This window comes from Ascaphus truei, chromosome 4 (assembly GCF_040206685.1).
Source record: "Ascaphus truei isolate aAscTru1 chromosome 4, aAscTru1.hap1, whole genome shotgun sequence".
NCBI classification, from domain to species: domain Eukaryota; kingdom Metazoa; phylum Chordata; class Amphibia; order Anura; family Ascaphidae; genus Ascaphus; species Ascaphus truei.
The window spans coordinates 338,866,791-338,878,440 of NC_134486.1; the positions used below are offsets into that span (position 1 = coordinate 338,866,791).

Below are 11,650 nucleotides of genomic sequence, written 5' to 3' on the forward strand. Positions count from 1 at the left end.
CCGTCATTTGACGCCACGTTGCCGCCGGAGACCAGGTAAGGAACTTTCAGAGGTTTTGCGTCCTCCCTCGGCATTTCATTTAAATGCTTTGGGGAAGAGCGCGGGACCTCTGTAAGCACTGCCCCCCTCCCCCCCAGACCGCGCCCCCCCCCAGTTTGTGCACCCCTGCATCAATGGATAACTGTGCAAGAATATATATATATATATATATATATATATATATATATATATATATATTAAAGAGCATAGGGTTTTGCTTCACACAGTAGGTCTGCAATGTTTTAAACTTCACTGAAAATGTCACCTAAATGTAACACACAACGAAATATAGCACCCGAAAAGATAATGCATGCAGTGAAAATGACAGTGTATTTTCAATTATGACTTGTTTTCCTCATAAATTGATGTATTACTTCTTAGTTTTGATAAATAATCCAAAAATGCAGTCAATATATTTCTATGTACAGTGGCTATGCAGATGAATCCTGTCAATAAAATAGGTCTGTAGTTTTGTTTACAATTCTAACAACTGCACATCATTTTCACTCTTTGTGAAATAATTGGTGGTCTCTGCAACGTTTTCTCTTTTTCCAGTCCCCACGCACGCTGCTGGTAAGTTTTCCTTAAAACGAGAGTAGATAGGGTGCCCTGTCTAGAGGACCATGTACAGTGCTTTGTTGCAGTTGTTGTACTATAGACGGTTTAGATATTTTAGCAGTACATTACAGTAGTAATTAGTTCTACAGAGGTACAAACCTGGCAATATTCGCTTTGACAAAGTTTTGATTAAGAACTTTAGGCCTATATGGTTTAAAGTGGCAAAAAAGCAGCCCAATGTTTTTTATATATATATTTATTTTTTATTTTTTAAGTTTGTTCAATTTTTAAGTCATAAGTAATCAAAATGAATCAAACGTGTTAGCGTTAAGAAAACTTGTTGCAAACTTTTGGGTCAAAGCAAAACATTTTGCAGACCTAAAAAGGGTGAAATTCACAAAGTTCTCTTAGGAGTGTGAAAAGGAAGCGTCAATACAGCACCAATCTACGGATCATCTTGGCGATAATTGTTCATTGGATATTGCTGGAGCCAATGATGGTAGTAGCCTTTTTTTCTGAATTGAAGGCCCCAGGGATAAGAAAGACATGGTCATAGTCTTGGAGATACCTGATTCAGGTTCCAAAAATCCTGAATGGGTGGGTTTCCACTTTTGCATAAAACAGCATACCTAACATATTTTACCTAGAATAATACAAATTGGGCATAAAAATAGAATGCAGCATGTATCTGAGTGCAACACTTTTCGTTCAACAGAGGAGCAGGAAGAATCTGTATATAATCTGTATGTATCTGACATCCGAAACATCCGCCTCAGACTGGAGAATTGCGAGGAGCGGCTAATCAGACAAATCAGAACCCCACTGGACAGGGATGATCTTCATGAAAGTGTGTTAAGGATCTCTGAACAGGAGGTATTTTTTTAGAAGCTATAAAAATATATATATATATATATATACACATACATACATATATATATATAATATTATATATATCTTAATGCTATACAGTATATGTCATTCAGTGTCTTAGAAGTAGTTCTGTATGCAATAAATTGATGGTTACCTCTTGCTAGGGAATCTTAGCAGAACCTTACTCTGAAAACATTAATTGAAACATTGCTATAAGAAAGCCCCTGATATACTGTAGTAGCACTTTCTGTAAATAGATACATCTTTATTTTGTTTTTAAATCTGGGACATATGTCTCTCTCAAGCTCAAACACTTTGCACTGAGCTTCCAACGTTATCTTTATATTGTTCAATACAGCGGCTCTCCAATCTGCAATGTGCTGTGAGGTGCATGTTGCTGAAGGGCCGTGTTCATGTGTAAATCCCAGCCCCGCTATACGAGCTTGTGGGAAACCAACAGATGAGATTTTAATTCTGAGACTTTACTTCTTCTTTAGTCCCCCATCCAAAGTATAGATTGTAATCTCTTTGCAGAAGCTACGAATTGTGGCTGGAAATGTATAAAAAAATAAAATAATTATTAGCATTAGCCTTTGTATTATTACGTGCTGCATGTTAAAACACGAAAGCGCACGCCTTCCAAGTGTGAAAAATATGAAAATAAAGTGTTCGTACTTGAGGTTTGACATTATGAGGGCTGAAAAGCTTACTAGATTTCTTATCACGAAGAGACAGAGAAATTCCTATCCTTAACAAAGCGTACCTGTCAAATAACTTGTTATTTTTTTATTTCAATTTTCTTCTTGAAAGCAATAGAGAGATGATGAAAATGTATTTCATGTCAATAAGTGCTTTCATGGAAATTATGTTAGGGAATAAAACCGCGTTCCCTCTTGTGTCTTGCGTTGTGCAGAAACTAAAGAAGGAATTTGATCGCCTAAAAGATGATTTGTCGGCAATCTCAGATAAATGTGAAGAGTTCTTCAGTCAAGCTGCCATCTCACCCTCAGCTGAGACACTACATACTGAGCTCAATACAGTCATCCAGAATATGAACCAAGTGTACTCCATGTCTTCCATGTACTTAGAAAAGTAGGTTCTAATGCATTTGCTGACCTTGGGGAAATGGGAGCCACATTGCTACTAATGCATATTTATAGAATGCTCTGGCATCAAACCAGGTAGCTGCTGGCGACACCATGTGGCTGAAATGTCTATTGTTTGGGTTTCTACTAATCCAAACATTGCAGTTCTGATGTTGCACTAATTAACTATTCAAAACATAGTTTTGTGCCTAACCTTGTTGGGAAAATACTTTGATTGGCATATTAATACATTATCTATGTTTGTACATATATAACCACCATTTTTTTATTGGAACTTGTTCAGGTGAGACCTGGATAAATACATACCGGCATTTGGAAGACACTAACATACTGTAATTGGAACCAACTATTATGTATTTCTTCTTTAATAATAATAGTTCAACTACCACTGCAGCAAAGTATGATTCAGAAGAATACGTACATATTTTTCACCAACTTCTGTCCCATTTCACTTTTTTAATTAAGTTGCTATTTTGCCTACAACCATTGACTCTTATAGTCCCATAGGGAGCTGCAATATATTCTCAAAAAAGTACAGGTGCTCTGTCTGATTTAAGGAAACATCAAGGAAGCCCGGTGCACCTTATTATAGAAAGATTTTAACAAAATGTATATAATAAAACAGAATGGGGTGATATGTAAAATAAATCCCCTTTTCTTTAATAAGACATTGTAATGGTTTAAATAACACTTTAGTGGTACTCTAGGCTTTTTTTAAACAAATTTTGCGGTACTCTCTACAGCATGGTTCATCACAAGGTTATCTGATGTGACAGCTTTTGATTGTTCTTAACTGGTATTATGCTTATTGCACATACTTTACTGCAGGTTAAAGACGATAAATCTGGTACTAAAGAACACTCAAGGAGCAGAATCCCTTGTGAAATTGTTTGAGACGAGACTGTGTGAAGAAGAAGCTGTTACTGCAGACAGAAATACAATTAACACCTTAGTGGCCACCTTAAAGGCAAGTGTCCGAAAGTATCACATATTTGCATCCATAACTTGATGACAATAGTGCTAAAATTAAATTCCAACTTTCTATTGTATCCGAGAACCACTTCTTAGTATATTATGATAATAATAATAATAGCCTCACAAGCAATCTCTATTGATGTTCCTAGAGTTAATGAACTCTCTAGGACATATGGCATATGTTGAGGAATAGATATGCAAAAATAGAAATATTTTAATAATAATAATAATAATAGCATGTTCTTGTATAGCGCTGCTAGTTTTACGTAGCGCTTTACAAAGACATTTTGCAGGCACAGGTCCCTGCCCCGTGGAGCTTACAATCTATGTTTTTGGTTTTAAAACATGATCTGCCGTTATATGGCATTTACAATAGGGAATTGACTTAGAGGGTAAAAGTTTGTTGACTTTCCTTTATGTTGTACATGTTTTACAATGCAGACCTCAAATAAAGATGGATATCAATGCCCATTCTACACAAAATGTACAGTAGTGATAGTCCTAAAAATAAAATGACGTACCTTACAGACATGCTTCCTATTTCCTCCATATTCCTTCCCTTCATCACCACTGGCTCCTTTGGCCACCTTGATGTGAGATGACTCCCTGTACTTCCTCTATCACTCCTCTCTTTACTCCCTCTTGTTGACTTTGGCTACGGCCCCAGTCCTCCCCGCTGCATGCGTGCCTAGCGGCATGGCGGCGTGTACAGCGACTATAGCCGCGACTGGCGGTCTGTAGGGGAGGTGTAGGGGAGCGCAGGGGGGCGGGGCCATGATGGGGCATATCTGCACTGCTATTGGCTGCATGCCACCACGTGACCTCATCGTGGCACGGGAAGACAAAATTCTTGTCTTCCCTGCCAGCGTACGCGTCACAGCACTTTGCACACCCACACGCACACAGCCACTGGGGCCTGCCCCATAGAGGGCTGTGCTGGGGTGTGTGGCGCGCACGCCGTAGTGTGCGTCGCCGTGACCACCGGGGACTCAGTCTTAGCCTGTCCTTTCATTCTTATATCCATTTCTCCCATTGTTGCAATCTTTTCACGTTCAGTGGTGGCCCATCCACAGATACTTGTGTTGCTTCTGGCAAGTTCTCATTTCCCTTTCACAGCAAGTTTCTTTAAAATGGCCGACGTTTGAAATGTGGTTGAAATTCCAATTTTTACAAATGAAAATATTTTCCTTCTATGGTAACAGCGCCGATTTCCTATTGTTGAAAAGAATCGCAGAAGCTGTGCCATTTATAAATTGTATCACACAAGGCTACTTTTTTTGTATTTTCTTTACAGCAATGGAGGTCTGAGGTGGATGAAAAAAGGGAGGTGTTTCACGCGTTAGAGGATGAATTGCAGAAAGCCAAGACCATCAGCGACCAAATGTTTAAAGTACACCGAGAGCGCGACCTTGACTTTGATTGGCACAAAGAAAAGGCCGACCAGCTGGCAGAGAGATGGCAGCATGTACATTCTCAGATTGATAACAGGCCTGTATTGATTTTTCAAATCTAGCATTGCAATTTGTTTCTTCTTGTTGGAATTGCGTCTTCTCTGCTCAGTTTGACTATTTCCAAATTGTTTCCGTACAATTTGTCGCTCCTGCTGGCTTTGTAGTCTGCTTTCATGCAATTGACTTTCCCCATATTTATGATTTGAAGCTTAATTGTAACTCCCTGCCCTCCCCATTTTTTCCCAATATTTTTTTTTTGCTTTACTTTCCGTTACTTCCATTCTTTGTTTATTCCTTTAATCGTAAATGTTCTCTAAACGTAACCTATCACTACCTTTGTTTGTTTGTATGTATGTATATATGTATGTATGCCTTCATATAGCACCATTAATGTACATAGCGCTTCACAGTAGTAATACACGTGACAATCAAATAAATAACAATAATACAAATAACAGATCATGGGAATAAGTGCTTCAGACATAAATGTAACATTTAGAAAGAGGATTCCCTGCTCCAAAGAGCTTACAATCTAATTGGTAGGAAGAACGTACAGAGACATTAGGAGGGCATCCTAGTAAGTGCGTCTGCAGGGGGGCAAGCTTTATGTATCATGTGTATAGTACTAGCCACAGTGCTACTCATACTGTATACCTTTTATTTTGTTTTTTCCTGTCCTTGTATGTTTATTTTTTTTCTTCCCATTCTGTGCTCCTCCATTTTTCTTTCCTGTTTCCAGATAAGCTAATTGTGCCCACAATTACACAATGGATAGAAACTAGTTCAAGCACAGTTCTAGTATTAGAATCACTAAGCTTATTAACGGACATATCCCATTCTTACATATGTTTTTCCTGTAATAGAAAATGGGGACATTTACATACTGTAGTAACAAGATTGAAATAGCTATCCGATAAACAACACTTTGCTTATTGAATAAAGTCATGTTTGCTGTTCCTAAATTAGATTACGTGATCTGGATGGAATTAGTAAATCTTTGAAATACTTCAAAGAATCGCACCTGGTACTTGACTCCTGGATGATAGAAATGGAAGAGACTCAAAGTAAGCTGCAGGAAAACCTGCCTGATAACAGCAAGGCTCTGTCAAAACAACTGGACCAGCAGAAGGTACAGTATGGGAAGACCACAATTCAGTAACTTAGTGCAGGGGTGCTCAAATGCAGTCCTCAAGACCCCCAACAGGTCAGGTTTTCAGGAAATCCCAGCTTCAGCACAGGTGGCTCAATCAGAGGCTCAGTCAAAGACTGAGCCTCTGATTGAGCCACCTGTGCTGAAGCATGGACTGATTGAACCACCTGTGCTGAAGCTGGAACTGATTGAGCCACCTGTGCTGAAGCTGGGACATCCTGAAAACCTGACCTATTGGGATGGGGTAGGGGGGGCTTGAGTATTGCAGTTGAGCACCCCTGACTTTGTGACATCTAAGGCTTTGTCCCGCTGCATCCGGCAGCGGACCACCAGCCCCTTTCCTCTAGTGTGGAGGTCCCCGCTGGCTCCTTACTACTTGGCTGACTGCGTGCTGTGACGCGTCAGCTGCCCGATGCTGCAAGCTCCTAGTGATTTGCAGCTCTGACGCGTCACGTGGTGCGGCAGTCAGCCAATGAGGGAAGGAGGGGAGGGAAGGAGCTACGGATGGGAGGTGGCTTGGGAGGGGAGCAGGGAAGGAACTGCGGGGAAAAATGTGTGAGTGTATATGTATGTGTGTGTGGTTGTGTGTATGTGTTGTATGTGTATGTGTTGTGTGTGGGGGTGGTGGTGGGGGGGTGGATGGCACCACGATCTCAGACCTGGCAATGTTTAACCATGCCCCCCCCTCCCACTCCCGCCCCCTATCCCACTCCCGCCCCCCTCCCGCTCCGGCTCCCTACAGACCGCATATCGCGGTCAATTGCCTGTCAGCGCACCGCCTGTCTGCAGTGCGGGCGCGCTGACTGAGGGAGCGGGGCCTTAGCCTAACGATTATTACAGTTCATTTTAGGTTTTGATCTTAAATTAGATTAATATAATCCCCTTAGCTCTTAAATATGGGCTCAAGTGAATGAACTGAAATGTGTCATCTGGCCTTAATTGGCCTGGCCGGGAATTTAAATACACTGCTAATTTAATTATACAAATGTGACTATTTTATAAAAAAAAAACTATAGCATTCAAAGGGGACTGTATACTAAGGCAATTTGGAAGCGAAATTTTGTTTTGTACCACTTTGCATCAGTGTATCAAGACTTGTGTCAGTGTATCAGTGTATCAAGGACATGTGTGACAGTGTATCAATGACTTGTGTTTGTGTCTCAGTGTATCAAGGACTTGTGTTAGTGTATCAAGGACTTGTGTCAGTGTATCAAGGACTTGAGTCAGTGTATCAGTGTATCAAGGACTTGTGTCAGTGTATCAGTGTATCAAGGACATGTGTGTTAGTGTATCAAGGACTTGTGTCAGTGTATCAGTGTATCAAGGATTTGTGTCAGTGTACTGTATCAGTGTATCAAGGACATGTGTGACAGTGTAACAAGGACTTGTGTTAGTGTATTAGTGTATCAAGGACTTGTGTCAGTGTATCAAGGACTTGAGTCAGTGTGTCAGTGTATCAAGGACTTGAGTCAGTGTATCAGTGTATCAAGGACATGTGTGTTAGTGTATCAAGGACTTGTGTCAGTGTATCAGTATATCAAGGACTTGTGTCAGTGTATCAAGGACTTGTATCAGTGTATCAAGGACTTGTATCAGTGTATCAAGGACTTGTATCAGTGTATCAGTGTATCATGGACTTGTGTCAGTGTATCAGTGTATCAAGGACATGTGTGTTAGTGTATCAAGGACTTGTGTCAGTGTATCAGTGTATCAAGGACATGTGTGTTAGTGTATCAAGGACTTGTGTCAGTGTATCAGTGTATCAAGGACATGTGTGTTAGTGTATCAAGGACTTGTGTCAGTGTATCAAGGACTTGTATCAGTGTATCAAGGACTTGTGTCACTGTATCAAGGACTTGTATCAGTGTATCAAGGACTTGTGTCACTGTATCAAGGACTTGTATCAGTGTATCAAGGCTCTGTTTTTTGTAGAATGCACATTTTTGTATCAAAAGAATGAGTTAGGGAGGAGTTGGATGGCGCACAAATTATAATGACATGTATAAAATTGTGTACATCTGAGCATCACTTTCTCCTTTCAATCTACGCCCAAAAATCTGTCAGGTATGAGGTGATGTTAGCTTTCTTTGCTGAAAAATCTGCATCTTATGTAAGAAACGGAACAACAAGTTTGGTGCATATGACACGATTCTGGAGCAAAATAGGCTGTTTTTTTTCAGCGAGTTGATACACAGGCCTCTGAAATGGCTTACTCTTTAGCTCTTGTAATATACAGTATAACCGGGGTGCGCAAACTGGGGGGAAGATTTTTCAGGGGGGGGGGGCGCAGCGGTTGCGGAGGCCCCCGCTCTTCCCCAAGGCATTTAAATTAAATGCCAGGGGATCGCGTGAGGCCTCTGCACCTTCACTTACCGGGATTCAGAATATTGATGTAATGTGTCACCATGGCAACGCAGCATCAAATGACGCCACGGGTCAGTGATGTGACTTGACCCCGCAGCGTTATTTGATTCCGGCAAAAGAGGTAAGGGGGTGCGAGCAGCAGTGTGAGCAGGCAAGGGAGCGCAGCTCCAAATGTTTACGCACCCCTGCAGTATACTGCTGCGGCAGCCTTTATTCTTACATTTGCCACTAATTGGCCGGGGATTTACTCCGGCTGGCGCCGTGACTAAACAGCGCGCCAGCCGTATCCCCTCGCGCGCATTTTTGTTCCCCTTCCCGGCCCACTAGCTGCTCCTGCCTTTGCCCCTCTGCTTCCCCGCACCCCCGCTTACCTCACTTCAACTTCAGGGGTGTCGGGGAAGCCAGGGAAGCCGGGCGTGCCACGTGACAGTGACGTCACAGTGACACGCCGACATGCCGCCGTCACCACGCGGCCCGCACGCATCCAGCTGTGCGGGAAAAGTAAGAATTAAATGTGACGCCAGTGTAACACAGCCTTTCATTTTGGTTTGTCATTTACAAAAAATGTCCTCATATTTATATCAAGATGCTGATTTCTGAAATTGAAATGAAGCAAAACAAGATGGATGAGTGTCAAAAGTATTCGGAACAATATTCCTCAACAGTTAAGGTAATTCAACTTTGATAATTCAAGCAATTTTTTGTTTTAAGTCACTTTAGTGTCCAGAGATATGCACTATATCTATTTACACTTTTAAATATATTTTCAATTTAAAGCTGCAGACCAAGCAATATTCTACATGTGCGTGTTTAAAAAAAAAATCAAAAAAATCAGTTCTGTACTATGAGAATTGACAACGTAGCGAATTACTTATCATTGTGTGGATTGTATTGATGCACATATTAATGGGGAAGAACGGCTTTCCTGGACTGCTGTTTTCAGAGAACTTAAAAAGGCATTTTCAAATATCTGTTTTCCTTTAAAGGATCATGAATCTTCACAATACTGTAGGTCTCATTTGTTCAAATAGAATAACTTGATTAACCGTATTAATGTATCCTCACAGGACTATGAGTTACAGGTAATGACATACAGAGCATTGGTTGATTCCCATCAAAAATCCCCCATGAAGCGTAGAAGACTTCAAAGCTCCTCAGACTTCATTGTTCAAGAGGTAATGTATGCAATCAGTGTATTAGACACAGGCTCTCAATTAACCACGTATTCTCTCCATTTCTGGCAATGGCAAATGTTACATTTATTACTTGTGTCCAGTATTATATTAGAGACATAAGCAGCTGAATTCATTTTTGATCTCATAAAATGTACATAATAGTTCCTTTGCATCGTTGCCAAATATGTAAAAGGTCAGCAAATTACATATACCTCAATCAAAGTCTGTTGACATGGGTAAGAAAAGAAAATGGTCGCTTTTGTATTAGTAAAACAAAAATAGAAAAGGCCTTGTGTTCCAAATAGGCGGCAACTGGCAAGTGAATACATGTAGTGGTCTGAATCCCACAACATGGAATTGAAAATGGGGTCCCTCGGATCAATGGAAGGGTTCTGAGAAGGGACATCTAGACTGTAGTGAGTGTGGGATGCTAACACTGAAATGGGCGGGAAATGGAAGCGATTATTAGTGGATCAGAGAGGGCATTGGAATCGGATATGATGAAGGATGAACAGAAGAAGGGGAAAATAAGCTCTAACATGTCATGGGAAGGAACACAGATCCACAAATCCATTTCAAATGAATGGGAGTTAAGGTGGGCTAAAGCTTAGTTCCCTTTTGTGGGTCTGAGCTGGAGAATGCAGTTTAACATCTGCTTAATTAGTGGTTATAGAGGCTGAGGTAAATGGCATTATATAAGGCCCGGTTTTTAATGCCATTGCATCACGGCTAGTGCTAGCCTAATTTCCTTGTGTTGTCTTTTAGTACATGGATTTAAGGACCCGCTACAGTGCTTTGATGACCTTGATTACTCAGCATGTTCGATTTTCTGGGGATGCTTTCAAGAGAATGGAAGAAGAAGAGGTAAAGAGAAAACTTGAAATCAATCAAATGAATCCAATTTATGAGATGTAGACACACACTCCTTCTATTATCTCTCACACGCTCTCGGTGCCTGACTGGCATTCAAACTCTTGTTGTACTGTAGAATGATCAGCATTTCTCTTCAGCTTTGGAGATGTTAATACAAAACTTGGACAGAGAACTGTCCACACTGGACTTGAGAGTCCTTTAACAAAGCTCAACGTTATCTGTGGTAAATATATCATATGACCATCATACAAAAGCAAATAAACTAATCAGACATGGCACTATTGTGCTGCATTACTGAATTTGCATAAACAAATTGTATACAGTATGGAATTGTATAGCCGGATCCAAATTACCTAAAAAAAATTCAGTTTTTACGCAGTTTGAACCGGCGATAACGGCCTTAATGAATATAGCAAGATGCATATCTGTGCTATTTGTACCAAAAAATGCACTTGGAGTTTAATGAATAGGCCCCTTTCTCTATAAATGTATTATACCTATTGTTTTTTTAATAAAAAATATATACAGAAAGTATCTGTATTATGACATGCATTTATCCACTATATATTTATCACTAATTGAATTAAATTTGGTTACGTTTCAGATTTATCACAAGAGCTTTTTCTGTCTAAATTCTAAATGTCTTTAAACAATGAAGGTACTCTCAGGTATCTGAATCATGTTGCTATTCTTGAGAACTCTTAAGCCAAGCATTTTGCATATCAGTACATGCATAACAGTTTGCACTGAAGCTGAAACATTACACTATGCAACACATTCTACTTTCTCTCAAGTAACATCAGGGTATCAGTAAGAAATCAGAAATTGCATTATTGTGTGAGAAGTTATTATTATTATTATTATTATTATTATTATTATTATTATAATATTAATAATACTTATGAATATTTGTTATATAAAGATGTTTAAAATGCAAATGTACTTTACAGTATCATGTCTGTTTTATCTTCACAAAAGACCTTTGATTTCCTGAGGGAATTAACATCCTTTCTCGTTCCTCTTTGGTGATGGGATCCTTCGTTTTGCTTTTCTAAGCTGACTAACAGGGAGAATATAAAATGTTATAAT

The 11,650-nt window shown here is 39.9% G+C and overlaps 1 protein-coding gene across 29 annotated transcripts in view; it reads left to right on the top strand.

Moving 5' to 3' along the window:
* The window catches only part of DST (dystonin), a 535,648-nt gene that overhangs the window by 314,123 nt on the left and 209,875 nt on the right, over positions 1–11,650 (top strand). For 16 of the 29 annotated variants that reach the window (XM_075598124.1, XM_075598132.1, XM_075598148.1 and 13 more), the window contains 8 exons: positions 1,313–1,470; positions 2,381–2,559; positions 3,402–3,540; positions 4,843–5,036; positions 5,966–6,128; positions 9,100–9,183; positions 9,581–9,688; positions 10,454–10,552. In XM_075598124.1, coding sequence (XP_075454239.1) covers positions 1,313–1,470; positions 2,381–2,559; positions 3,402–3,540; positions 4,843–5,036; positions 5,966–6,128; positions 9,100–9,183; positions 9,581–9,688; positions 10,454–10,552 — 1,124 coding nt within the window. Of the gene's footprint in view, positions 1–594; positions 613–1,312; positions 1,471–2,380; positions 2,560–3,401; positions 3,541–4,842; positions 5,037–5,965; positions 6,129–9,099; positions 9,184–9,580; positions 9,689–10,453; positions 10,553–11,650 lie in introns of all 29 variants that reach the window. The other 13 variants (XM_075598122.1, XM_075598131.1, XM_075598128.1 and 10 more) reach the window with 1 other exon arrangement.